The 25,832-nt window shown below is 36.8% G+C and overlaps 1 protein-coding gene across 2 annotated transcripts in view; it reads left to right on the top strand.

Moving 5' to 3' along the window:
- Positions 1 to 25,832, top strand: part of PEX5L (peroxisomal biogenesis factor 5-like) — a 41,793-nt gene extending 15,961 nt beyond the window's left edge. The window contains exons 3-14 of one of the 2 annotated variants that reach the window (XM_010572928.1): positions 680 to 791; positions 2,625 to 2,834; positions 3,974 to 4,100; positions 5,272 to 5,368; positions 12,131 to 12,226; positions 18,926 to 19,042; positions 19,981 to 20,124; positions 21,003 to 21,073; positions 22,232 to 22,429; positions 24,188 to 24,353; positions 24,726 to 24,883; positions 25,628 to 25,832. In XM_010572928.1, coding sequence (XP_010571230.1) covers positions 680 to 791; positions 2,625 to 2,834; positions 3,974 to 4,100; positions 5,272 to 5,368; positions 12,131 to 12,226; positions 18,926 to 19,042; positions 19,981 to 20,124; positions 21,003 to 21,073; positions 22,232 to 22,429; positions 24,188 to 24,353; positions 24,726 to 24,883; positions 25,628 to 25,832 — 1,701 coding nt within the window. The remainder of the gene's footprint in view (positions 1 to 679; positions 792 to 2,624; positions 2,835 to 3,973; positions 4,101 to 5,271; positions 5,369 to 12,130; positions 12,227 to 18,925; positions 19,043 to 19,980; positions 20,125 to 21,002; positions 21,074 to 22,231; positions 22,430 to 24,187; positions 24,354 to 24,725; positions 24,884 to 25,627) is intronic. The other variant, XM_010572929.1, reaches the window with a different exon arrangement.

Raw genomic sequence — 25,832 nt, 5'->3', positions numbered from 1 at the left:
ACATGAAATAGCCTGTAATACAGAGATTTCCTTTAGGTAGCAGAAAACCAATGCATTCATGCCATTACAATAAACAGGGAAAACTGCTCATAAATAAAAACTGTATTATCAGTCTTCACACAGTCAAAACTCATGCAGGAAGCTCATACATTCACCAGGCTCCATCCACTGTCATTCATATGTCTTTGTATTGCAGAGAAGTGTTTTCTGTCTCAGCAGGTTATTGTTTAATGGGCTAATGCATATTTCGTAGATGAAATGGTATCGTGGAAGTTCTGTGGGGAGGCATGTTACTTGTGAAAAAAAGACCATTTCCAAATACTAAAAAAGCCCTGCTTAGTCTCCTGGTGATAGAGAAGGCCAACTTCACCCATTGATTTGAAGGGAGTTACATCAGGCCTTGTATACTTTAGCCCTATAAGCAATAGTATGCAATAATTGCTATGGAAAAATCACCTTGCTGCTTTATTTTTGTGCAATTTATAAAATTGGAATATAATTTTGCCCCAAAAGAGTGACTAAAGTTTTTTATTTTAACCCAGAGCTATTTGTACATCTTCTAATTGCAATATCTTACTCTCTCACAATCAAAAATAAAGCGCATGATATTGTGATAATATGTTTTTTAAAATTCTGCATCGCAACAACAGTCTGTGACCCTGGTTTTTTTTGTTGCTAGCTGGTGAACGAGCAACAAGAAAGCAGACCCCTTCTGAGCCCCTCCATTGATGACTTTCTCTGTGAAACTAAACCAGAAGCTGTTGCAAGGCCTGTAACATCAAACACTGCAGGTAAACAAAATTCTTTACCATCCCTCACTAGAGAGGAATAATTTTAGTTTTATCTTAATTACAGTACATTTTTGTGAAGTGATTTCTTGATTTGTTACTATTTGTACAAAATTACAAGCTAGTATTAAATTATAATTGCCTGATCTATTAATAGAAAAAACCTTGTTCACTACATTTGAGGGCAAATCTGATGTGATCCAAACCACATGTATTCTAGCAGATCTCTGGAGTTGAATTAAAGTGAACTTAAGTTCAACAGGAAGTACGTATCAGTTTGACCAATTCCCAATCTTTTTTCTTTTTGCAGAATTTTAACCTATGGGAAAGCCACATTTAGTGTGGTTTTAACCAAACCCATTCCTTACTTTAGAAAGATTTTCTTCAGTAAAAACTTGGATGGGATGTCAGACAAAAGGGAAGAGATGTCAAAACAGTTTATCCAGGCTGTTTGGTCACTTTATTAATCTAACACATTTCTTAGCTCCTTTGTGTTGTGATGAGATAGTAGAGCAGATAATAAAAAGCAAGGGTGAATCCTGAAAGCCTTTTGAATTATATTGAATTATATTTGAAGTATATTGTCCTTTGGAAGTGTTTTTAGAAACTGGCCTCCTCTATTCTGTATTTGTGCAAAGGTAATCAAAGTGGTTGAGCAGATCAGCTGAGATACAATAAAATCGGCATAGCACTACTATGTTCTATTGCTATCTCATAAAATGACTTGGCTTGTTAGAAGCCATTTAATTAAAATCTATATACATGCAAATTATTGAATGAATAATTGACAGCTGGGTGATTATCATCACATCTAATTAATATGTGTCTAAAGCAATATGCAAGTTCTAATAACAAAAACTGGAACACTGAATTAAATAACAATTGTAAATAATATTTTTTCTTTTTATATATAGCTAAAGATATTACAGGGATGAATAGAAATATTTCAGGTTGTTTAAGAGTGGTGTTTGTTGTAAAAAAGTAAGTATCTGTAGATCGTATATCTGCCTTGAATATCTATCAGACTGGGGGGGGGGGCTAGACTGATTTAATAACAAAAATTTCTTATTCCATGAAGACTGATGACATTCAGTATTTACCAAGAACATAGATAAAGCACTGCAAGCAATAATACAAATTTATCTATCACAAACACCTGCCCTATAAAACGATGATAAAAAGGGAGTTTTTCTATCTTTTATGTGCTAAAGAATTTTAAGTGTTACTCTTCAAGCAACTTTTAAATGAAGAACTGAGACTGAACACACTGTTATAGTCCTTAATAGAAATAACAGTAGAATTTATAATTATATTCAATATTTTTCCCTTGAAAGACAAACAGCGACAACAGCAGAAACCATTACTAAACACACCATTATTCCTTTATGACCCAAGAAGTCCACCCAAGAAGCTGTCTACTCTTCAGCTTTTTCTGTAATGGCCTGTGGCATAACAGTAGTGCCCTAAGCAGCTGTTACCAGTACTTGATAAACCATAACAGTAAACCAAATCTTATCTAAAAGCTCAATTGTACAGGGAACGCTTACAACATAAAATCTGTAGAGTAAGGCCACATCCTTAAGACCTAAGATGTCTTTAAGATTTTCAGAGGAAAAGCCTTTTATGCAAATCAAGCTTTTTTAAACTGCATCCAGTTAAGCACCTGAAATCCCTAGTCATATTTGAATATGCTGGTCATCATCTTTAGCCAGGAAATATACATCTACTCTACTCAAATGCAAACACATCAGTAATTTTTTTTCCAATTAGAACAAATTTTAAGAAGTGAGCTATTTGAATTAAAACAACATTGAATCCTAACATTTTGTCTCTAAGTATTATCAACAGGTCTGGATCTCTTGGATCTTAGTGAACCTGTCTTACAAACCCCAAACAAAGCAAAGAAATCAGAGAATCCATCAAGAAGTGAAGGCTTAAAAGCTTCAACCCACAGAAAGAAGACAGACAATTCTGACCTTATCAGTGTGGATACTGAGCAGAAAGTCCAGACTGTCAGAGTTTCAGACAAGTCTTCACTAGATTTAGGTAAGAGTGTAGCTATTTTATCAGTGCTACATAGCCTTGCTTAGCACAAGTTTCTCCTTGCTACTATCACAAAATAAGGAGCAACACCAGAATTTTTGTTGCACTGCATTTTAGCAGGGAGTGTAACCTTTGTCCCACATTATAAACTACTTGAAACACTTTAATCTTGAAACACTGTGAACACATTTTTGCCTTTGCCATTATACCAATTAAGTTGTCACTAAATGTGCAAATAAAGTTTTGAAAGGATTCTTTCAATAAAGAATTTAGTCAGGGTGAGTAAAACGGTAGAAAAATCTGTAGGGGTATCATGAGAAATTGGTAAAGGACATAAATCAGAGGAAGCCCATACTGGATGTCCTTTTCAGAACCGCAGATGTCAGAAAAACACATTATATTTATAAATACTGCTTTATCTATGCATACAAGAGAAAAAAAAAATCCATTCTTGACAAAAGAGCTATATTTATACAGATTGAAAAAAAATCCCAAACACAACTCAATATCCTGCCAAGCATGATCTATAGATGAGCTTTGGAAAAGGTGAATCTAATTTAGTTCCATCCAAACTAAATTACTTGCACTGCAACTGAGAAATTTGCAAGGTAAATGTAATTTATACCAAGGTAGCAAATCTTCCATTCATCAACACAGAAATTCTTTTAGAGAACTTTATCTTCAAACAGGAGCTGATCATCTAATTTTTGTAAAGCAAGTCCAACATATGATTGAATAATATCAGTTGCCTACACAGTCATTTTTAAATGGTAGTCACTAAAAGAAGTTTTATTTTTACAATTTGGCTACAATTAGGAAATTAAAAATATCCCAAACTATCAAATAGTTAGTATAATTTTATCAACAGATCTAAATTACATACAAATCACTGATTGTAAACCAAGAGTTCCATTGACATTCTGACCATGAATGCTAATAGATTTAGAAAAATGTTGTGAATTACCAAATATTTTCACAGAGTATTAGCTAGAAAGGTGCACAACATTTCTGTATATTGGACCTTAACTAAAATACAGTCTTTGGTGGCACCATTTTCTCTATAACCTACATTTAACGGAGCATGTAAACTTTTCTGCAGTAGTTTCTTTAAAAGATTCCTGTTTTCTTTTCTTATTTTTCAGTTGATATTCAGACACAGCTAGAGAAATGGGATGATGTCAATTTTCATGGAGACAGGAGTAGCAAGGTCCACCCTTCTGCAGAGCGACCATCATCATCATCCAGAGCTCCTTCAAAAGAGCTTTTATGGTACAACTCTTTGCTTTCCTTACAAAAATATTTCCAGTCCAGCTTCCTTAATTCACAGAAATGCTCGCTTGATGACAAGTCATATTATTAAATCTGTTATGATTACATTATATGTGTTCAAGCAGACATTTTGGACAATGTGTTATAAGCAAGTACACTATAAAATGACATTTTGCCAGCAATTTTTAATGTTGTGAAAAGTAGCAGGTGCAATTACTAAATAAATGGTGGTGAGAATTCTACAGAGCCACGCAGTGATCCAAAACCAACTACAAAGATGTGAGTAAAATGAGTAAAAAAGGATACTTGGCAGTGATTTGACAGTCCCTGGATATCCAGTGTATTTTGGTTTTGCTACCAAGAGGGCAGAATTTCTGTGTATAACTGGAAAAGGCAAGATAAAATATCCAAGCCAAGTACTACCTCTTTCACGCAGTTCAACTAAAATTGCAGGGGATGTAAATGGGGGAAGAATTGGACTTTGCTATTGGGAACAGTTCATATAGATTAATTCTGCTGCCTTCCTGATATGTAAGCAACACTCATTCACTACATTATGCATGACCATAATTAGCATTTTCATACACTAGAAGCAGTTTTCTGACCAAATGGTGCTTATCCTGTATCTTAACCTGCCCTTTATCTGGGTGTTTCATTAACTTAGAGCTTTACACAGGTTTTGCTCAGTTAATTTGATTTTGGTCTACAGGGTTTCTTTTTCTAGGAAGAAAGAATATTAGGATATTGTAGCACAAAAATGCACATGTGCCAAGGTGAAGTCCTGCGATGTGGTGGTTGATTCTTAGACACTGACTGCAGGTACAGTCTTGTGTCATTGCCTAACCTCATTTTGCCTAGCTATGAAACAGAAGCATAGTGGTAGAGGCAAAGTCTTTATTCCATTATACTACTTTCGTGCCAATATATACACAGGGCTCTACTGGTGAATCAGACCTGACTCTGTTCTGTTGTATTAACTATTGTCTGCATGTGATTGAAAAGCGTAAGAGTGCAAACACAGAGAAGGGTCCAGGCACTTTTGATAACTGCAAGTTAAACAATTCAGTTAAAAGAAATAACCTAATTAATCAGTATATGCTTATGAACCTGAAAGACATAAGGCAGCGTGTTTTAGTGTGCAGTGATGAGTATGTAAATGCATTCTTTCCAGGTCTACAGAAAACAGATCACAGTCTGAGCTGACTAACGTCAAGAGTGCCTTGGACTCTGATTCAACGTCAGAATTAGAACTTGCACCTGCAACACAGGTAAGATGATTTGGTAGATTTATTAACAATAAAAAGGCAAGTAGGAATTGTCCTACTGGCTAACCATTCACATTCTGGAAGAACTATTTAAGGGGTATTTTCAGGATCAACAGTTAAAAGATTCATAAACTGGTTCTTCACACAGCTTCCAAATTAACGTGTTATGAAAGTGACTTACCTAGATCAGCATCTCAAATATTCAGAGTTTAATAGTAAAATGAATTGTGACCTTCCTGTACAGAGAGAAAGACTTCAAACTACAATTTACGCCATCCCTTCCTCCGGTTCTGAAATGCAAACTTCTAATGGTTCCCTCTCCCTGCAATATATCTATTCTCAAGGCCTCTTGGTCAACCAGGAATACCCAAAATTGGGAAATGGCTAAGGAATACAGGAAGGAATCATTACACCAACGTTCATTAGCAGTTTATCTCCACAGGTGAGAGAGAAGTGTGGTGAAAGGACTTTTTCCTGCTGGAAAAGAAACTCTAATAAAGAGGGCTCTGGGCTGAAGGTTTGTAGATTTGCCCAATTCCACTGTCATATCGTATATTGGACAGGACCTTGCGGAAATGATTAGTTAGAGTTGTGTAGTTTTAGAGATGTATGTATGCATATATATGTAGAAACATACATTTATATATGCATTCACATAGATCAGGTTGCTTATATACCTTCTTTCCTGTTTCTTATTTTTTAACTGACAGGTTTCAAGTTCAGCCAATGCCACTGGCAGGGGGAAGAGAGAGTTGTTTGGTGGATTAACTTTTAGTCGAAAATAATTTTCTCCTCTTCCACAGCTATTTTTAGGTCTGGTCTTTAAAAGCTTTCTGTCAGATGGAATATCTGGAAATTAATAGAAAATAATGGCCTCATTTGAAAATGGAAAAATGAGACACTAAAATGCCAAATGTCTTTCCTGAGACTATACATCGTTTTTTTCAGAAAATAGAAATAGAACCCAGTTATCAGGATCCATTCCTGTGTTTTGGTTGGGAAAAAAAGTCTCCTTTAGTTCCCTGCCATCTCTACATTACAAACAGATTTTTTTTTTCCCTTTAGAAAGCCTACAACTAGTTGTAATGCGTGATATCGTTCCCTTCTGCACAATAGATTTATACATCTTTGTAATGGAAAAGATCTATTGCATAATATCATCCACTTGATGTGGACAGTGTGTTTTCACATGCTTTGTCCAGCTTGTCTTTAAGTACCTCTAACCCCTTTGTAGGAGGCTGTTCCTCAGCCTAATAGATCTACATGTCAGGAAGTTTGTGCTCAACGGAGATGTGTGGAAATCAAGTAGACAGTCACAGAATTTAAGTGCTGTGGCTTTCTATAAAAGCAGCTACAAATTTAGAATATAACATCTCTACTTTATATGGTCTATTTCCTGTTTATCTTCCACTAGAATAACTGCAGAAGCAAAAAATCCACATTTTTAATTCAGTATAAGTTGAGGCTCCATACTATTTTGTAAAATGACTGGTATTTCAAAACAAAATAATGTGAAGTTGAATCAGCCTACTTGAAAAAGAAGCAGAGTATAAAATCCTCATCTGTTGTTCTGGTATATTTCATGTTTTCTTTTGTTTTATCATAAGCTGCTTTTTTTCAAACGTGATCCATTCAAGTCATGAAATGTTGTTAACTGGTAATTAGTAGTGCAGAGAACTGACCTGAAGTGAGATTGCATTCTTATTCTAGGTAGTTTACTTAGAAATGTAGTGTTTTCATTCACTGCCTGCTTCATCCTGCTTATACTTTGACTGTCAAAGTTGTCATTTCCCAACAAACAGGCTCATCTGTCTTGATTGTGTTCTTAATCTGTTTGTAAAAGAAATCACGTTAGAGCTTTTATCAAAGCATATGTTTTCCATACTTTGTCCTCTATAGATTTTGTGTATCTCATTTAAGGGTAACCTTTGCATATGCAACAGATTCTGCCATATCCTAAAGATTTCATCTTGTCAAACTTGCTGCAGTTTTTCATCAGCAGTTTCTCAGACAATCACCTTCATCACTCATCTTTGACATGTTAGATTTAGTTCCTCAAAGTGAAATATTAAGTAACTAGGTCATGTTTTCATTTTCATCATTACGCAATCTTCTTAAGAAAATCCTGTGTTTACCAGCACTTATGCCAATACAAAATCACAAAGGTAAGCTTTGAATTAATAAGGAAGAAATGTGTTTGAAGGCTGGAACAGGCAATAGCATGGTGGCTGTCATTGGAAATGGCTGTCTTGCTTCTCAGTATTCTACTCACATCATATTTTACGTATTATTAACTCTTAAACTGCATTGGCCCAAAGTATATTTGTTCTTTCTTTTATCTGCCATTCGGGAAAGTTCCTTGTTATGCTTTTATTAGTACTAAGAAATCCTACAGTGTCTGGGTGTTTTTTGAAGGTTTTTTTTTTCTCTTATAATTACAGACTGCAGAGGGAGATATGTTCAATTGTATATGCATAAAGTCTGCTCATGTTTTAACTTTCTAAATGCCTCCCTGAGCATTTCAGATATTTTATTGCTCACCCAGAATGCATGCACAAAAACCCTGACATGCTAAAAAACTGTACCTAATTCTAATATGTCAGCACTCTTAGACAAAGATATAGTGCAAAGCCAGTAAACCTTAGAAATCTGCAGTTTGGGGCAACAATATTTAGAACGCAAAATTTATTTCCCACTTCTCCCAAATAGCTACAGTAAGACTAATGGCCCTAGCTCTCCTCAGATGCAGGTTACTCTAATGAAATGAAGATTTACAAGGAACAGATTAAGCTCATTATTTGAAGACCAGCTCAAAGTTAAGACTGTTATTTAAGCCTCTCACTAACAGTTAAGGTCCAACAGCACATAAGCAGACTACAAGTGCAGGAAAGTGTGTGCAAATGCATTGGAATGGAGGATTTTGTCCCTGAAGACAGCAGCTGGTGGTCAGCTACAGCACCTCCATTGTAGAGTGGTGAGCACATCAAACCACGGTGTATGCAGAATGTCCATGCCTCAGACATACCCATTCCACCCTGACCCATATCCCACCTTGGGCTCCCCTTAAGGGAAGCAGTTTGTCCTGGTTTCAGCTGGGATAGAGTTAATTTTCTTTCCAGTAGCTGGTATAGTGCTGTCTTGGGTTCAGTATGAGAAGAATGTTGATAACACACTGATGTTTTCAGTTGTTGCTAAGTAATGTTAGTCTGAAGTCAAGGATTTTTCAGCTTCTCATGCCCAGCCAGCGAGAAGGCTGGAGGGGCACAAGAAGCTGGGAGGGGACACAGCCAGGGCAGCTGACCCAAACTGGCCAAAGGGGTATTCCATACCATGTGACATCATGCCCAGCATATAAACTGGGGAGAGTTGGCTGGGGGGTGACAGATGACTGCTCGGGAACTAACTGGGCATCGGTTGGCAAGTGGTGAGCAATTGCATTGTGCATCACTTGTTTTGTATATTCCAATTCTTTTATTATTATTATTATTATTATTATTATTGTATTCTTCTTGTTATTATTATTATTTTCTTCCCTTCTGTCCTATTAAACTGTCTTTATCTCAACCTACGAGTTTTACTTTTTTCCGGATTCTCTCCCCCATCCCACTGGGTGGGGGATAGCGAGCAGGTGGCTGCACGGTGTGTAGTTGCTGACTGGGGTTAAACCACGACACAGCTGCAGAGTCCCACCCCATCACTAGCTGGAGATGTTAAGTTCTCCAGTGCTGGCACTCCATTCTCAGCCCCCCTCTCTTCCTGCACTAGTGAAAGGCAGCATGTTTGTTATATGTGGGGTCTTTCATTTCTGGGTATCACAACTCAGAATATGAGTCTGTATTGTCTATATGCAAATGCAGCTTATGTGGGTTTTGTTAATTACTTTTTTCCCCTTTGGCTGTGCATTTAATGGAGGAGAAAGTATATTTCTGGGGGGATTATGCAGGGACAATACGTATACTCTGACGTGTGGCAGAGGACAGGACTTCAGTGCTTCTTGTCCTCTTCCTTCTTGCCTCTCTACTACCCCAACAAGCTCACTCTCCCCTTCTGCAGTACTACTCAGTCTGAACATCATGATTTACAGTATTGTCCTTGACCTAAGGAAATTGCAGTCACTGGAAACAAAAGATTAAAAAGTGGAATCAAACATTTTGCGAGCCAACTCGTAAATAATGAAAAGGCTAGGACATAACTAATGTCTATCAACAGAGTTTTGTGTCAGGAAAACCAAATTTAATTCTTTGATCAGATTACAGGTCAGGTTGATAAATGTTGCTGTCTGATATTCTGCAAGATGTTTGAATTAACATACCATATTCTGATTTTAAAATTAGCACCATACAATATGAATAAAGCAGCTATTAAACAGATTAAAACTGGCTAACCTAAGATCTCAAGAACAGTAGTTATTTGCTAGGAATTGTAATCACATGGGTGTTCTTCTGTGATTCCAAAGAGAAACGATGATTGTCAATATCATTGATCTGAAAATAAATATGCAAGCCATTCCTGACAAAATTTGCATATGATACAACAGTGGAATTAAAATAATGTAAATAAGGGAGTCATAAAAATGAGCTGGTGACCAAGACATCTGTATAAATACATATTCCAATACAGTCACTTGAAAAATCATACATTTCAGAACAAGAATGCAGGCTCTACTTACAACATTGTGCTGGAAGACAATTTGAAAAGAATCTATGGCTCAGAGTGTACAAGGATGTCAACATGAGTGCTCCCTGTGCAGTACTGTGGCAGGAAGAGCATGTAGAGGCAGGCATAATTAGCAGGAGATAGGAGACCACCTGATTTCTGTACAGAGAAAAGGCAAGACAGGTACTGGAATATAAGATTCACTTTGGTTGTCTGTATGGCTATAAAAAAATAAAGCTATAAAAAAATAAAGAGGGAGAGTAAAAGAGACACAAAAAAGGTTGAAATCCGAATGCCTCATAATGAGATAATTTAAGATCTCAATCTCTTTATATAATTTAAAAGACAATTAAAACCTGTTTAAAGTCATCAGTCATCTTTCCACAGAGAAAATAAGATGTACTAAAAAGTGCTTTAAACTACTAGAAAAAGAAGAATAAGAAGGGATAGTTGGAAACTGAAATTAACAAGAGAAACAAGGAGGACAATTAAATAAATTTGCAAAAAATGTGATAAGATTAAGGTCTCCTGATAACTTTAAATTAAATCCAAGCACCTTCCTCAAAGACATATATTCCAGACAACCTCAATTTCTTCTCTGTGGAACATCAGTTTCATCCTGCAGATGTTGAGTGACAAATACCATCATGTGATATATAGACAAATGGATGACTCGAACCAGTTACCTCTTCTGCCCTAGATTCTATTAATCAATAAAACAACCGTTTTGTGTATAGGATTGGGGTTTGGTATGTTTTCAATGACAATCTGAAATCTCTTCCTGGCCTCACCAAAGAAAAACAGTATTTTCCAAACAACGTGGACCAGAGGTAGTAGATGTGAAAGCAGAAACAGTAGATCCTCAGTGTAGACCTTCCCTCACACTCTGTGCTTCCTGTCACTTGCAGCAAAGTCCAGAAGCCAACACAGAACACACACAGCACCCCTCACCACCACGTGCTTCTCACAGAAATTTTGCTGTATCATTCTTTTCTAACCATATATCATCAACCTAATATACATTTCACTCATCAATCTCTACCTGAGAGACCAAAGACTCAGGAACAAACCAGAAACCTTAGGGCTAGATTGACAAACAAATGTCATCGTTCTAGGCAAAACAACATGTGTGTACACACACAGACATACGTGTTTGACCAAGCATTGCATATTACTTATATGAAACTCAGGAATGTATTGGATATTTTCATCCCAGCAGTGCACATTCCAACACTTGCAGATACAGTCCAATGAGTCTAAAGTGAGCAAAATTAGTCTTTTAGCAATGCGGCTCATTGAAATTAAGTATTACAAGTACAGACATCAGAAATATAATCACGTAAATTAATGCAATTGGGACCATGGTCAGGCAAATGGCTAATGAGTTTAACCTCTGACAAACATGGGAAGGGATTAGCAGTCAGAGCTCTGTTTAGCAAGATTAGGCCACTTTGTGCTTTTCTATGCCACCATTGAATACTGTTTGGTTTTTGTACTGTGCCTTTTGTGCAAAAAAAGAAAAAAAAATGTTTTTAATAAAAGAACAGGGAGAAACTTGTTATGTACTTCCACTGGAATCAACTGACAGAACTGACAGTAAGGCACAGAAGAGAGAGCTGCTGACTGTAAAAAGGATTTGTCCTTCCAGTGAAATCCATAGCAGACTTGGCTCTCCAATGTGATCCCAAAGCAGAACCTGAAAGAAAAACACAAAATGTACAGGGAAAATGAGATGTTTTCTTCCTGGAGCATAGTGAGAGGAATGCATTGTCACAGTCATAATGCAGGAGAAGGAACAATTAAGGTAGAAGTCTTGTACGAAATAGTCAGCTCTTCCCTTTGTAGCCCAACTCTTGCATTGTCTTTTCTTAGATGTCTCTTTATCTTTCACACATCTTGAGTGAAAAGTCTAGAAAAGATAAATTACTCTGCTTCCCATGAGGAATGGTCTCTGCTACAGTGTAAGAGAATTCAGAGGAATTCATGCAGGGACACAACAAGTTTTGCCCAAGAAAAAGGCCATTTGGGGCTCTAGGCAATTAAGGAAATAACTCAGAAATGTGGCAGAGAGTATATCATCCCTTTCTGATTTATTCTTTTATTTTTTAGGCACGATCAACTAAGGAGCAGCGTTGGGGAGGGCCTCTTCTCTCCAGAAATCACTCCTTGGAGGAGGAATTTGAAAGAGCAAAGGCAGCTGTTGAGGTATTACTTCATTTACTGTTTTCATTTTCAGCTAATGTTCTACAGGTTTCTTATTCATCTTGCAGCACAAGTATAGCAGAAAGTTGGAACTGGATTATTTAAAGCAAAGTAAAGATACATTTCCTGGAGTTACTCATTTAAAATAGCAGTTTCTCCCTTAAAAAAAAATAAATAACCTTGGCTATAAATGAAGATTAGACAGAACCAAGTTTTCAAGCTCAATTTTTATTGCTATAGCAAGCAGGTCAAGAAAAATTCCCCATAAATGTAAGTACTTCCAAACTTAAAGTATAAGAGTGAAACACATTTTTCCCCAGCAACTGAATGTGTGCAATCAGTTATTTAAGCTCAGACACAAACCAGTTCTCCACAGTGAAACTGGAATTCGGAATCATTGTTAAACAGAATGATTACCTGCTGTAATGGATAACTGCACGTATACCAGTAACCATGCACCAATACATTTTTATAATTAGTAGCAGAATGTTAAACACCGGAGTACTCTCATTTCCTTACAAATCGTTTTAGTTTGAAAAGGTGCATGTACTTGGATAGTTCTCCTATTGCACTTCTGTTTTTTTCACCAACTACTGCTTTTCCAACATGAAAAATGCCTTGAGTGTTGTCCTATACCACTAGTCCTGTCCTGATCCTGTCCAGAGGCAAGGTGGCATACAGGGTTTTTTAACCGAATCCAATAAAAAATTAGATATAAGCAATGATCTTGAGCATCACATCTTCTCAGGGGTTCAGTCGGTAACCCTTCAAAATCCCATCACCACAAAGAGCCAAGACAGCTGCATCCCACCGAGGGCAAAAGTTCAGGCTGAATTATGTAACAGCCACTGAAATGAGTTTTTAGAGTGGAAAGGATGAAGCTATGAAACTGATTCCTCAAAACTGATTATTTTTGGCAGGAACTGCAGTCTCATTAGTCTCCAAACATCTAGTACACTTCAGGGATATTTGGGTTTAGATTTAAATTTTACTGTCTGTATTTTAAGACTCCTCTAACTCAAGTTTTATACCATTGTAATTCCAGTGTTAGCAGTTGAACTATTCTAGATTAATATTGGTTGATTACAAACAAAACTAGGCCTAAATCATATGCTGGCTTCTAGCTAGAAACAGAATTTAAGAAATTAATTTGATTTGTAAGTTTTTTTCCTGATATGCTAAGGTAAGACTGCATGCTTTCTTCTCTCTTATTGTACACAAAAAAATTCTTGTCTCAGTGTACAAGGCTAAAATGGACACAATCAGTAAATTAGCTGTTTTATAAACTATACACTGAATGCATTTTTCTTGTATTTTCTGAGTGCATTGTTTTTTCCCAATCAAATAGATTCTTTATAAACAACTGCTGGTGACGCACAGTAGGCTTTTTGATGTCACATATCATACACATTTGCTCCAGGCAGGGAAGATGAGACTTGCTTTCAAATTGCCACTGCTTAAAATGCTCTAGATGTTCCTAATTGCACTGCAGACTGATCCTTAAAGTGGGACATGTTGTGCTGTAATCTGTGATTGCGACACAGGGAATCTGATGATGAACATCTCTGCCTTACAGTTAGCGGTTAAGCAAATGACGTCAGTACTCTTGCAATTGCCAGACACCATGTGTGATGGGGAGTTCCCAGACATTCAGCAGAAAGAAAAATGAGTTGAGGCCAACAACAGATTACAAGACATTACTGAATTACTTTACAGAGTAAAGTAAGGAGGAGAATATATTGTAAAAAAACCCCTGCACATTAAAAGGTCATTCTGAGGCAACAAAGACAGGTTGTTAAAATGTTTTAATGTAGTCTCAAAAACAGCTATTAAAAAGAGTCTAATTAAATGTTTCCCTAACTGTGTAGCTGGCAGTCTTAAGTTATTCTTTCTGCTTAAAATAGAACCTTGGACCAGGTACTTAAAATGTAAAGGAAAGGATTCTTCAAGACCTTACAGAGCAGTTATTTCCATTTGCATATGAAAAGAATTGAATTTTCATCCTAGCTAAAATGAAGTGGTAAGAAAGCTAGAGTGATTGAAATAAATTGCAGCCCATCTCAGAAAGATTAGTGCTTTCTTAAGCGGAGAATAGATACAGTTCAAAACATTCATTTTTTAGGCTTTGGATGTTTCTGTAATATCCTTCAACTGGGAAAGCTCCAAGTGGTAAGATTAGCCAGAAAACTGATCAAGAAAGGGAAGCAAATCTCAGGTTCTTTGTGGCCTAGTTCGAAAGGAATTAATTAACAGTTCAGTAAATGAAGACACCAAACTTTATCCTCCACCCAGTATTCACTTTAGAGCTTTGGGAATGGTTTTGAGATTTCAAACTTTGAGATTAATGAAGATCTGCAAGGTAATTCTTTCTTAAGAAGGTTTAAAGATGTCTATGCCATTGGGGAATCTTTTAAGAATAAAGAGGTAAGTAAATTAGCTTTTTCATGAGAGAGGGTTCAGGTTCACTTGCAGTGATTGGGTGCTTGCAGACTTCGCTACCTTTTCTGTCATTCTGGAAATTGGACTTGATTTTTGACTCAGCCCTTTGCTATACACGTGTGGGAAGCACAAATAGCCTAAAGTCTTCATGATTTCCAAGTGCCATACCAAGTATGTTTTAATGTAATCTTTCTAATAATCAGCTGTGTTTTACCAAAAATTGGTACTTTTGATTTTTTTAAGAATGCCAGCATGGGGATTCAGATCCATCCTGTACCTATATTCTGTTAAAATGATTGTTTCATCATCCACCATCTTCTTGGTAATGAGTTAGAGTAAATAAAAATGAAACCAAGAACACAAAAACTTCTGAGAAATGTTTCAGAGATGGAAAAAAGCGATTTTGGTATTTTCTTATTCCACATTTCTCTGATGTAGAGATTAAACTGCAGATGCCACGCTGTTTTGTGAGCTTACGCAAAAGAAATTTTGAGCTGTCCTTCTCAGCATCATTTTATTTACACCACCATGTCACATGAGCCATCTGCCATATAATATACTGTTATGAAGCATCAGAACCTATTACAGCTAAATTATGTTACAATAGTAGGAAAAAGATGGGATTAATTTATTCAAGCCTAGGAGAACATAGTTCAGAACCATCAGCTTTGTGGTTCCCATGAATACTGGTTAGTATTAGTTCTGTACCTATGATATTTTTGTCTCACTGTTTCAACATCCCTTTAGGATGTGCCTAAGGCTGCCTAAACCACATTTTAAATTGGGATCTAGGAGCCTGAGTCATTCAGATGCATTTTATTTGGTACTCTCTCAAATCACAATGGGAATCTTTGCCTTGATATACATTTTTTATCTCTAAACTTTACTCAAAAGGCATATTTCAAATTTTGTTTTGAGAATATATCAGCTAAGGAAATCTTACATAGTTAGCACATAAGTTTAACTTACTGTGTCCTTCACATTGAAGAGTATGTCGATGCCGTAATTCAAAGAAAACAACCACAGAACCTATCTTTGTTATGCATTGGTCAAGAAGGAACACTGCAAATTCATTTTTGGCAGTACAGGACAGGCAAAATTCTATGCTAAAAGCTATGAAAATAGGTAAGTTTAGAAATTAGCCAGCAATATTCAGAAAGTACACCCCCCGCCCCACCCCCTTTCACTGTATCATAGGAAGTAAAGAGCCTGAAAATATTTTGCCTCCTATTTGTTTAACTGCTTCAGCATATTTTTAAATACTAAGAGTAAAAATAGCCTCTTTGACAAAATGCAGAATATTCTGCTTGGAAGTAGTCAGATGGTACGAACATTTTTCCTGGTTGTCATTCCACTTAACTGCTGCAGATGATCTGAAAACGTGCTAAATGTGTTCAACTGGTCTGAAAACTTTTGGTACATCCAAAGTAATTCGCCAGCATTAAGGTAGCAAACATATTTTGAGGTACTTAGCACCAGTCGCATAGCAAATAGAGTTAAAATTAGCTCTAGGAGTCTTGATCCAAAGCCAGATTTTCAGAAACACTCAATATTAATTTAACCCTCCTGCCACTGAAGTCAATGAAAAAATTGCTACTAACAACAGCTGAAATAGATTTAGGCCTTTAACAAAGACTGTGTAATATTTACAGTCCTCTTCCTCAAGGACAGTAAACTGCTCTGCTGCTGACATTGTTATTTGTCACAGCAGTATTATAGCATTTTATCAGATGCCATTATTGTGCATGATCCAGTTGCTCAGTGCAGCTTTGCCATACCAGTTTCAGAAACCCCACATGCTGCATGTACTTAGAAAGCTGTAGCTGGGACTCAAGCCCATTTGGCCCAAACAAGCAAATCTTGGCTTATAGTTGCAAAATAACAGTTGGGTCCTGGCCTGTGTCCAGGTAGCATACGATGAGTTGAAAGAAGATATAGCAAAGCAGGTCTTCTCCCCATTGCCTTATTCCTCCACCTTTGACTCACTATAGATAGATATTAAGCACAGCTACTTGAATGCATAGTAATTTGTTAGGTTTTGAAGTGGAGTATGCACACAGTGAACTCCTGTGTGAATTATAAATATGTAATTAAGCAGCAGAATTTGAACTTAAGACCTAAACCCACTTATATGCTTGCTTACGATCTGCAGAAATGTGATTTGTTTCCAAACCATTAATTCCTAAGGGATTTTTGTGGGGAAAAATACAAGCAAAAATTCTAATATAAACATCATATATATATATGTACCTCTATATAATTAGTTATATAAGTTAATCTGTTTTAAAAGGCATTGCTAATTAATTTTCAGTAGTTTTATTAATATTAATCTGTAGGAAAGGGAAATTGCCACTCCTTTACCTCATCCTGAATCTCAAAATTACTGCTAGTAAAAACATGGTCAAGTAATTTTTTCTTCAATGCAGTGCAGATTTGCACTGAATGCAAAATAGTTGATAGAGACATCTGTTGAACAGGATAGTTTAAGGGATTCAAGTGCCTCTGGTCATGGCTGATAAAAGAGGGTACGATCTGATTCATTATCCTAGCCTTTTCAAACCTTAAATGGACATTTCAGCACAATCTCACAACTATTTAAAAGACTGTATTTCCTTCAAATTTGGAATGAAAGCAAATTTTGAAACCTTGGAAGTTGTTGTGTAACAGAGTTGTCAAGTTCTGATGCTTCTATTACAAAGAGTGAAATCTCCTCTCCATGAGTGAATGATTCATGTTCATTTCCTAGTTCACAGAGGAAGGTAGCAGATACCTTCACAGATCCAGTAATTGTGTAAGTCAGACAATTCTGAGTCTCCTGGAAGAAAGGGCTGGATGTCAGGAGGCACATACTACAGTAAGAGCCAAAGGGAAATGCCTGTTAGATTTCTAGAGAGGGAATGCACCTTGCCATTTTTAAAGAGCCTTATGATTTACAGCAGCCACACCTAATGTTAGCCAGTGCAAGTCCTCCTAATCCTTCACACCTAGTCTCAAATGTTCTCATTGCTGACTCATTCTAGATATGGTCTGTGCTTTCCTTTTTCCAAGTACCTAAGGAGGGTCGTAGCAAGTCACGCAATCACAGACTAAGCTCTATTTTTGCAGATCATGCCTGGCTGTGGAGCAGCAGCAAAGCAGTCAGTCTTGTAATGAAGATTCAGAGAAAACTATCTGGATCAGTTTATAATATCTTCAGTTAATTTTGATTAGCACCTCACTCTCAAATAGTTCTGTCTAAACCTTAATAGAATTATTTGTGCTGTTGTCTTTGACATAAATAAGCTAAGAAACTGTGCCCTCAGTAGTGCCAGTTCACTGAAGTTCTGGCCATGACCTTGTAGGAACTGGAGAACTTGCAAAGGCTTGTTCGTTGAGCATATATTCTGCTATGGAACTGCTTTTCGGGGCTTATGACTAATGTGTGGAGGCTGAAAAAATAGCACCTTAACTTGGATTCTCCCCTTTTTCTTTTTTTAATGCTATTTCTGTTTCTTGGCATCATTTTCTAGTAGCCACAGTGGTTCCCTCATTCCAGTCATTACACGTCCTAAATCTCATTCTTGTTTCATCATTTCTGTTTCTCTTGTATATGCATTTTCCCGTCTTGTCTCTGAGCTGAATGTCAATCTTACTGTACAATTTTATAATCTCTTATAGATTCCTCTCACCAGCACAGTATATGATGCAATATTTAGATTTCTCCACCATGTCAAAAAGCCCCATTTGTATTAATTCTCTTGTGCAAACACCCTCTGTCTAAGCTTTGCCATTACTCTTTTACATAGTTGAAAATGCTGCTGAATATACCAAAGTGGGATCCTTGTTCTCTTTTAAACTGTTTTATCTATTGTTATTCTTTAGCATGTATGCTTAGTCGATTTTTTCTTTCTTTCTTTCTTTCTTTTTTTGGCCAGGGACTAGCAGCATTCACTTCCTTCAAATTTTATGTAACAATTTGCTGTTAGCATCCATAAGATGCAGTGTAAGCTGCTGCAAATCCTGCTTCAAATAGAACGTACGTTGCCTCTGAGATAAAGAGTTTTCTGTTGACGAAATGCATTCCAATATGAGAGATGAAATTTAATTATATGGAATTCCAAATATAAGCTGTAGTATTTCAGTCGGTATGATTATTACTAGAATTAATACTGCTCAGCAAAATTGCCAGACGCAGAACACTCTTAGAAAGAAATTAAAAGCTTACCATTTTATTTTAAAGTTTTGTTGTTCATTTTCTCCCCTTTCCCCCTCTTTTTCTTCTAGTCAGACACAGAGTTTTGGGATAAAATGCAAGCAGAATGGGAAGAAATGGCTCGCAGAAACTGGATTTCAGAGAACCAGGAAGCACCAGGGCAAGTCACCATCTCAACCATTGAGAAGGTAACACAAAGTTTTTTAATACAATACATCCTTCCTGTGAAACTTTGAGATGAGCCTCAGTTATTCAAGGGAACCCAAGAAAACTCTTTGAGCATGGAAGCTAATTTTACCCCCAAAAGCTCATCCTCTTTAAGTACCTGTAAGCAGGGTAGATTTAAAAGACCTTATCATAGTGAGAAGACATCTAGACTTGCACACTGCCTGAATTCAGCTGAAAGGATCACAAACTGCTGGATTATGGGCACTTTTGAAGATGGGCACTTAAGGAAGAGCACCAAATAAAAAAATCTGGGCTGGCACATTTAAACACTGTTGAGGATAGAAATGATAGAGATTCTGTCTCTCTCCTTCATTCCCTCCATTGTATGTTTTAATTTGATTTATATTATGTAACTGGTATTAGCATACACCCTTTACACTGCAGTGGCAAGAAGAGAAAAAGGCAACATTCAAACAAATACTAAAATAAACTCAGGTGTTTGCAATGCTGTTCTGTATCTTGAAGGTTAATTGAAGATTTCAGGGTATTAACTGAAGAGACATCAGGTTACAAGCACTGCAGGGAGTCAGCTGCTTGATGTGTGCTCTTTACCATCAAATTGGATGTACTGGGCTCCTGCTAGGTTCAGTTCTGCTGCTATTGCAGGCAGCGTGAGTTGTTGCCATTATCTTTGATGGGAGCAGGAGAGCCCAACATGAGTACCAGTAAGTACAACTTCAGAGCCAAAGTAAAAAAAAGAGAGAGCAGAAACATAAAGGTCCAATGACGCTGACTTTTTACACTTTTTCTCATTGAAATTTCATGGGGGTTCTCACAGCATTTTCACAGAACAAAGGATGTTTACCTCCAGCTGGAAAATAGTGAGTCATTTAATTCTATAGAGTTGCCATTCCTTGCTACAGTGCTTCATCTTGGGTCCATTATCTCTCTTTTCCAGGGTTATTATTTCCATACTGAGAATCCCTTCAAAGACTGGCCTGGTGCTTTTGAGGAAGGACTGAAAAAAATGAAAGAAGGTGACCTGCCAGTTACAATCTTATACCTGGAGGCTGCTATTCTACAAGAACCCAATGATGCAGAGGTATTCACTCATGTGCCTTTTACTGATAAAGGAAAAGGGGACTCCCTTTAGCATGCAATGATGGAATGATTTTGGGGCCCAAACCTTGCTAGTCATGACAGACTGAAATAGATTGAATGCTAACAGTGGTTTTGGGATAGCGTATGCATTGAAATAGATAAAGGTGAGCTCTTCATAAGATGAGAATCTACTTTTGAAATTATAGTATTTCCAAGTTGTCATTTAAAAGCATTCAAAAGAGACAATATTTCAAACCTTTCCTTCTTTTCCTGATGTTTTCAAACTATCTTTTAAACACTGCTATTGAAAAGATGAACATTTTTGATTTAACAAGAATGTTGACAAATTTTTAAAAGTTATATCAATTTCTGAAATATTGATGTTTTCAATTAGTATATATTTAACGCCTGTTTTCTGTGAAACATGAAAAATATTTGCAGTGTAAGTATCTAGGTCTCTTTGAGTCTATTGCTACATTAAATTAAGCAGCAGTATTTCGAAAAGCAAAGAGAATCCCCAGACCCTCTAGAATCCTTTAAACCTATACAACTTAGTAATTATTCTTCGCCATTTTCCATAAAATTCTAGCAACATTTAAAATGTACAGTAACTCAAATTTAAGAAATCAGCATGTGATCATACACTGACAGAATACCTTTGCATTCATTGATTACAAATATTATTGGGCCCAAAGATATTCAAAACTGCATTGATTTGTACTGTTGGTATGCACACCATAGAAAAATCTGTAGTTAGTACCAGACAGATCTGCTGTTTTCACTCACCTCTCTGCTTAACTTTGATATTAGTTGTAACTCTGCTTGCAGTTGGGTATATATAACAAAATAACACAAAAATAACGATGATTATTTTTGCAGGCCTGGCAGTTCCTGGGTATAACACAGGCAGAGAATGAAAATGAGCAAGCAGCCATTGTCGCCCTCCAAAGGTAGATGAAGATAATTGCTAAATGAGGGGTCTGATGAGTATTGGGTAATGCAGGCTTAGGTATATTTAACGTCAATCTTATCTTGTAACATGAAGCATTCATTTAACTAAGTAAAGCACTGACTTCAGAGGGATGACTAGTGATTAATATTTCTGTTTTATTAAATAGTGCAATATTTAATCTAGTAATTTAAGTAGTTGCACAACAGAAAAGTTACATGGCCTGATAAACATGAATTAGGCATAATGCAAATAAAGTGCCTTGTTGATATTCTGGCCACTTGGCATATTTTCTGTAGTCTGTCCTTTAATGAAGAGGTTTTCTTATTCAGCTGCTGAATACTAAACTGACAATATTTTTAGGTCGATAGAGATGTGAAGATCACGGTATGCTTGTATGTAAAATGTCAGTTCCAAAATATCAGCATTATTATTATCTGTCTGTAGTGGGTTTTCATGTTTCCATTTGAACCAAGCACCCTCTCATCAAGTCATTTCACCTAAGGATACTCTAACTTACTTATGTGCAACTTCTTATCTTACCTGGATAGAAATCCAAGGGGTTGCCTGATTTAGGGTTTGCTCATCCCTGCAGTTTTGAAACAAGCAACAGTGATGTTCATAAAACAGACTAGATTCTGTTTCCAGTTAATGGTATACAACCATAGGAAGACTACTTGAGTTCATTGGCTCCAGCGTTATCAAAGAAAACCTGAGAATTCAGAATGACTGAGAAGATTCATAAGGATGGAAGAAATTTTGTCTTCAAAATACTTTCTTGTATAGCTGCAAACGAGATTGAGCTGTTCACTTGAATTTACATAAAGCTGTTCTTTGTTTCCTAGACAGATATTATAAAAGTGAATCTACCTACATTTACTCATAATCAGAAGGATGAAAACAAAACTTTTATGCATATGTTTATGTACATAAGTGTGTATGCACAGCAATGTGCATGCATATGTGTGTGTATACGTATGCATAATGCACTTATCACAGAAAAATAAGACAAAGTCCCTTCTTTAAAAGTATTGTTGGGTAGATCTTACTTGTGTAAATGATTTTTTTTTTTTTTTTTTTTTACAAAAATTTTTTTGGAAGAATTCAAGAATTGTGTTTGGCTAAAAAAACCCTCAATATATTCTTATTTTCTGCCTAGGTGCTTGGAACTACAGCCAAACAACCTAAAAGCACTGATGGCGCTGGCTGTAAGTTATACTAACACTGGCCATCAACAAGAAGCCTATCAAGCTCTAAGAAACTGGATAAAGCAAAATCCAAAATACAAGTATATAGTAAAAAGCAAAAAAGGGTCCCCGGCACTTACCAGAAGAATGTCCAAGACATCAGATGAAAGGTAAATGCAGTGTAAATCTTGATGGTGGAAATTTTAATGACATCACTAGAAATGATGGTGCATGCTGTGCCCCCTTACTCTGTAGAAGTCCAGCCTGTTCCCTATGATGGAGGACTCAATATCTCTAGTGTCAGGAGTGGGAAGCTAACACAGGACATTTGGTTTAGCGACAGAAGGCTATATCTTATGGCATCTCTGGAAGTAAAAAAAAATAAACAAACCCAAAACAAACCAGCTAAAAAGAGACGCTTCCTCTCAACTCCCCTCACTTTTCTCTGACCCTGTCTGCTGCCTCTGTATTCCCACATGCCGCATGCTCATTCTTAAATTCATTCCAAATCCATACCAGGCCTATATCCGGCTCTACATGTGTTTGTTCTTCCTACTATTTGTCGTATTTCCTATACCCCAACTAAGCCACTCGAATCCATGAATTATAGCCATTTTACAGTGGGACATAGCTTCACTTAACTGAAAACATTGGGAAGTAGCATCTGCTTGTTTAAAAGCCGTTCTGGTTCTAACCAGAGACAGCATAGTCATTTCATCTGCCTTCAGCCTAGCGTACTGTAATGGGAGCTGGCAGCCATTTTAAATAACAAAAAAATTCATGAGTTGACAGCCCTTTGTCATGATTTCATGGGGTCGATAAATAAGTATCTCTGAATTTCAAGATGCATGATAAAGTCATTAAAGGCATAAACATGATTTATAGAACTAAAACTCTAGGGCTATCTCACTGCTTGTCATTTTGAAGCCAGGCCTTATGTTTTACCCTTATCACTAACAAGCCCTGGGTTGACAAGATAATTTAGTATAAGCAAAAATAAAATATGCAAGTTCTGCTTAGTTGCTAAGCGTGTTATTCTACTCTGGCCTCATCCCGCTGACATCTGGTGTTGTCACTGCAAAATTTTTATGAAGCCTACAGTGGGTACAGAAGTCTTAAATTTTGGCATCTTTCTTCAGGGGCCTTGGCTAGTCACTTGATCTGTTCCTCTTAAGAATAACTACTATTTTTGCCAGGAAAGAACTGTTTTATGTCTGAGAAACTCATGCAATTTTAATAGTTTTAATAAGCCTTCATGTTATCTCACTTGGGTTCATAGACTTCAAAGAATCATGGAATCGTTTATGTTGGAAAAGACCTTTAAGATCATCAAATTCAACTGTTAACCTAGCACTACCAAGTCCACCACTAAACCATGTCCCTAAGTGCCACATCTACATGTCTTCTAAATACCTCCAGGGACAGTAACTCAACCACTTCCCTGAGCAGCCTGTTCCAGTGCTTGATAAGCTTTTCAGTGAAGAAATATTTCCTAGTGTCCAATCTGAACGTCCCCTGGTGCAACTTGAGGCCGTTTCCTCTTGTCCTATCACTTGCTACTTGGGAAGAGAGGCTGGCACTCACCTCACTACAACCTCCTTTCAGGTAGTTGTAAAGAGCGATAAGGTCTCCCCTCAGCCTCCTTCTCTCCAGGCTAAACAACCCCAGTTCCCTCAGCTGCTCCTCTTAGGACTTGTTCTCTTCATTATATAGGTGAACTTTTTTATTCCAGACACGAGTTTACAACAGCACCTGAAAGTAAATCTTTGCCATGATGAAGTTGAAGAAGCTTATTTTCAAATTTTAGGACTATATCACTTCTGATACATCCATTACAAGGATTTTAATTTCTAGCTATGCAATCAATATTGCAATATTTGTAAAGAACTATAAGATGAAACTTTAAGTTATTTTTCACTCTTGTCTAGCTCATTACTTGAAGAAGTAAAGGATTTGTACCTGGAGGCCGCTCACCAGAATGGTGATATGATAGACCCTGACTTGCAGACGGGACTTGGAGTTCTTTTCCACCTGAATGGAGAATTTAACAGAGCAATAGATGCATTTAGTGCTGCTTTAACTGTTCGGCCAGAGGTACATTTTATGCTTTTACATTTTTAAGAATTTAGCTTTACAGGCCATTTTCTTTCTCCCCTCTTGATCAGGCTATTATTAATGAGATGTCACTTCAGCCATTAAAGTTTTAATACCTGAAATAGAAATGTTAATTACAAGATAGTTCCATTTAGAAGCGGATTTGTCCATGTCCAATTTCTAGCTGTATGCTGATTAATTGGACTAGTTATATAAAGTTGCCTATAATCATGACTCAGAACCTCACATTCCATGTCAATTAAGAGATGATACAATACTGTTATTTTCTGCAGTCCTCCTTATTTTGCAAGCAAAAATAAGCTATTATGTCCCTTTTTGACACCTACAATAGAAAACTCATTTTCTCACCAGGACTATACATTATGGAACCGTCTTGGAGCAACCTTAGCAAATGGGGATCGAAGCGAAGAAGCTGTCGAGGCCTACACACGTGCTTTAGAAATACAACCTGGCTTCATTAGGTCCAGATACAATTTAGGGATAAGCTGCATAAACCTAGGGGCATACAGGTAAGTTACAAAAATGTGTAAACAAAAAAGTCAGGGATAATAACTACCAAGTGAAAATTCAGTTTTCTAGCTGGAGCTATCTACAAAAATAATAATAAAAAAATCAGAATATAGCTAAATAATCTCAGCTATTGTAAAATTTTGTAATTATTTTTTACAAAGTACTAAAAAAGCAATGATACTTTTCTTGTTCCACAAATTCTATGTAACAGAACTGCTGAATGTCTATCAAAAGAAAATAAATCGCTCATTCAGCTAGCCGCTTAAGCATTTTTTAGCGCTAAGTGCAAGTACTCTTATTATAATCAGTGGGATTGTTCTCACACTTAAACTTAGTCCTGTGCTTAAAAGCTTTTCTAAAAGAAAATATAAGAGCCTGTCTTTATAAGGGGAACTTCAGTTAAACTGCTTCAAGTAGCTAATGCCATCAAAAACACTTTTGGTACAACCTTCAGGAATCAAGGGTGATATTCCAGGGTCCCAACTGTCAGCTTAAGACAGTTAAGATGAAGGGGAGCTACACAGCAAGGAAGACAATATCCCCAGATGTATGAATAGACTGGGCTCTGCATTACTACAAGCCACGTCCACTTGTTTAAAGAAAATCAAGCAAGAATAACACAAAGAGACTGATGAACTGCATTGTAAAATAATATACTTGAGTCTCACATAGAACTTTAGAAAGTTTTACTCTTGTTGAGAAGCAAATTATATTGCTTGTTTCTTTTTTCTTCTCCCCTACAGAGAGGCTGTCAGCAATTTTCTCACTGCTCTCAGTTTGCAAAGAAAGAGCAGGAATCAACAACAGGTTCCCCATCCTGCTCTATCAGGCAATATCTGGGCAGCACTTCGAATTGCTCTGTCTATGATGGACCAGCCAGAACTATTTCAAGCTGCCAATGTGGGTGATCTAGACATTCTGTTAAGAGCTTTTAATCTAGAGCCGTAA

Source organism: Haliaeetus leucocephalus, unplaced genomic scaffold (genome assembly GCF_000737465.1).
Source record: "Haliaeetus leucocephalus isolate CR32 unplaced genomic scaffold, Haliaeetus_leucocephalus-4.0 Scaffold362, whole genome shotgun sequence".
In the NCBI taxonomy this organism is placed as follows: domain Eukaryota; kingdom Metazoa; phylum Chordata; class Aves; order Accipitriformes; family Accipitridae; genus Haliaeetus; species Haliaeetus leucocephalus.
The sequence above is the reverse complement of the archived record's forward strand: the minus strand, read 5'-3'. Positions and strand labels throughout refer to the sequence as shown.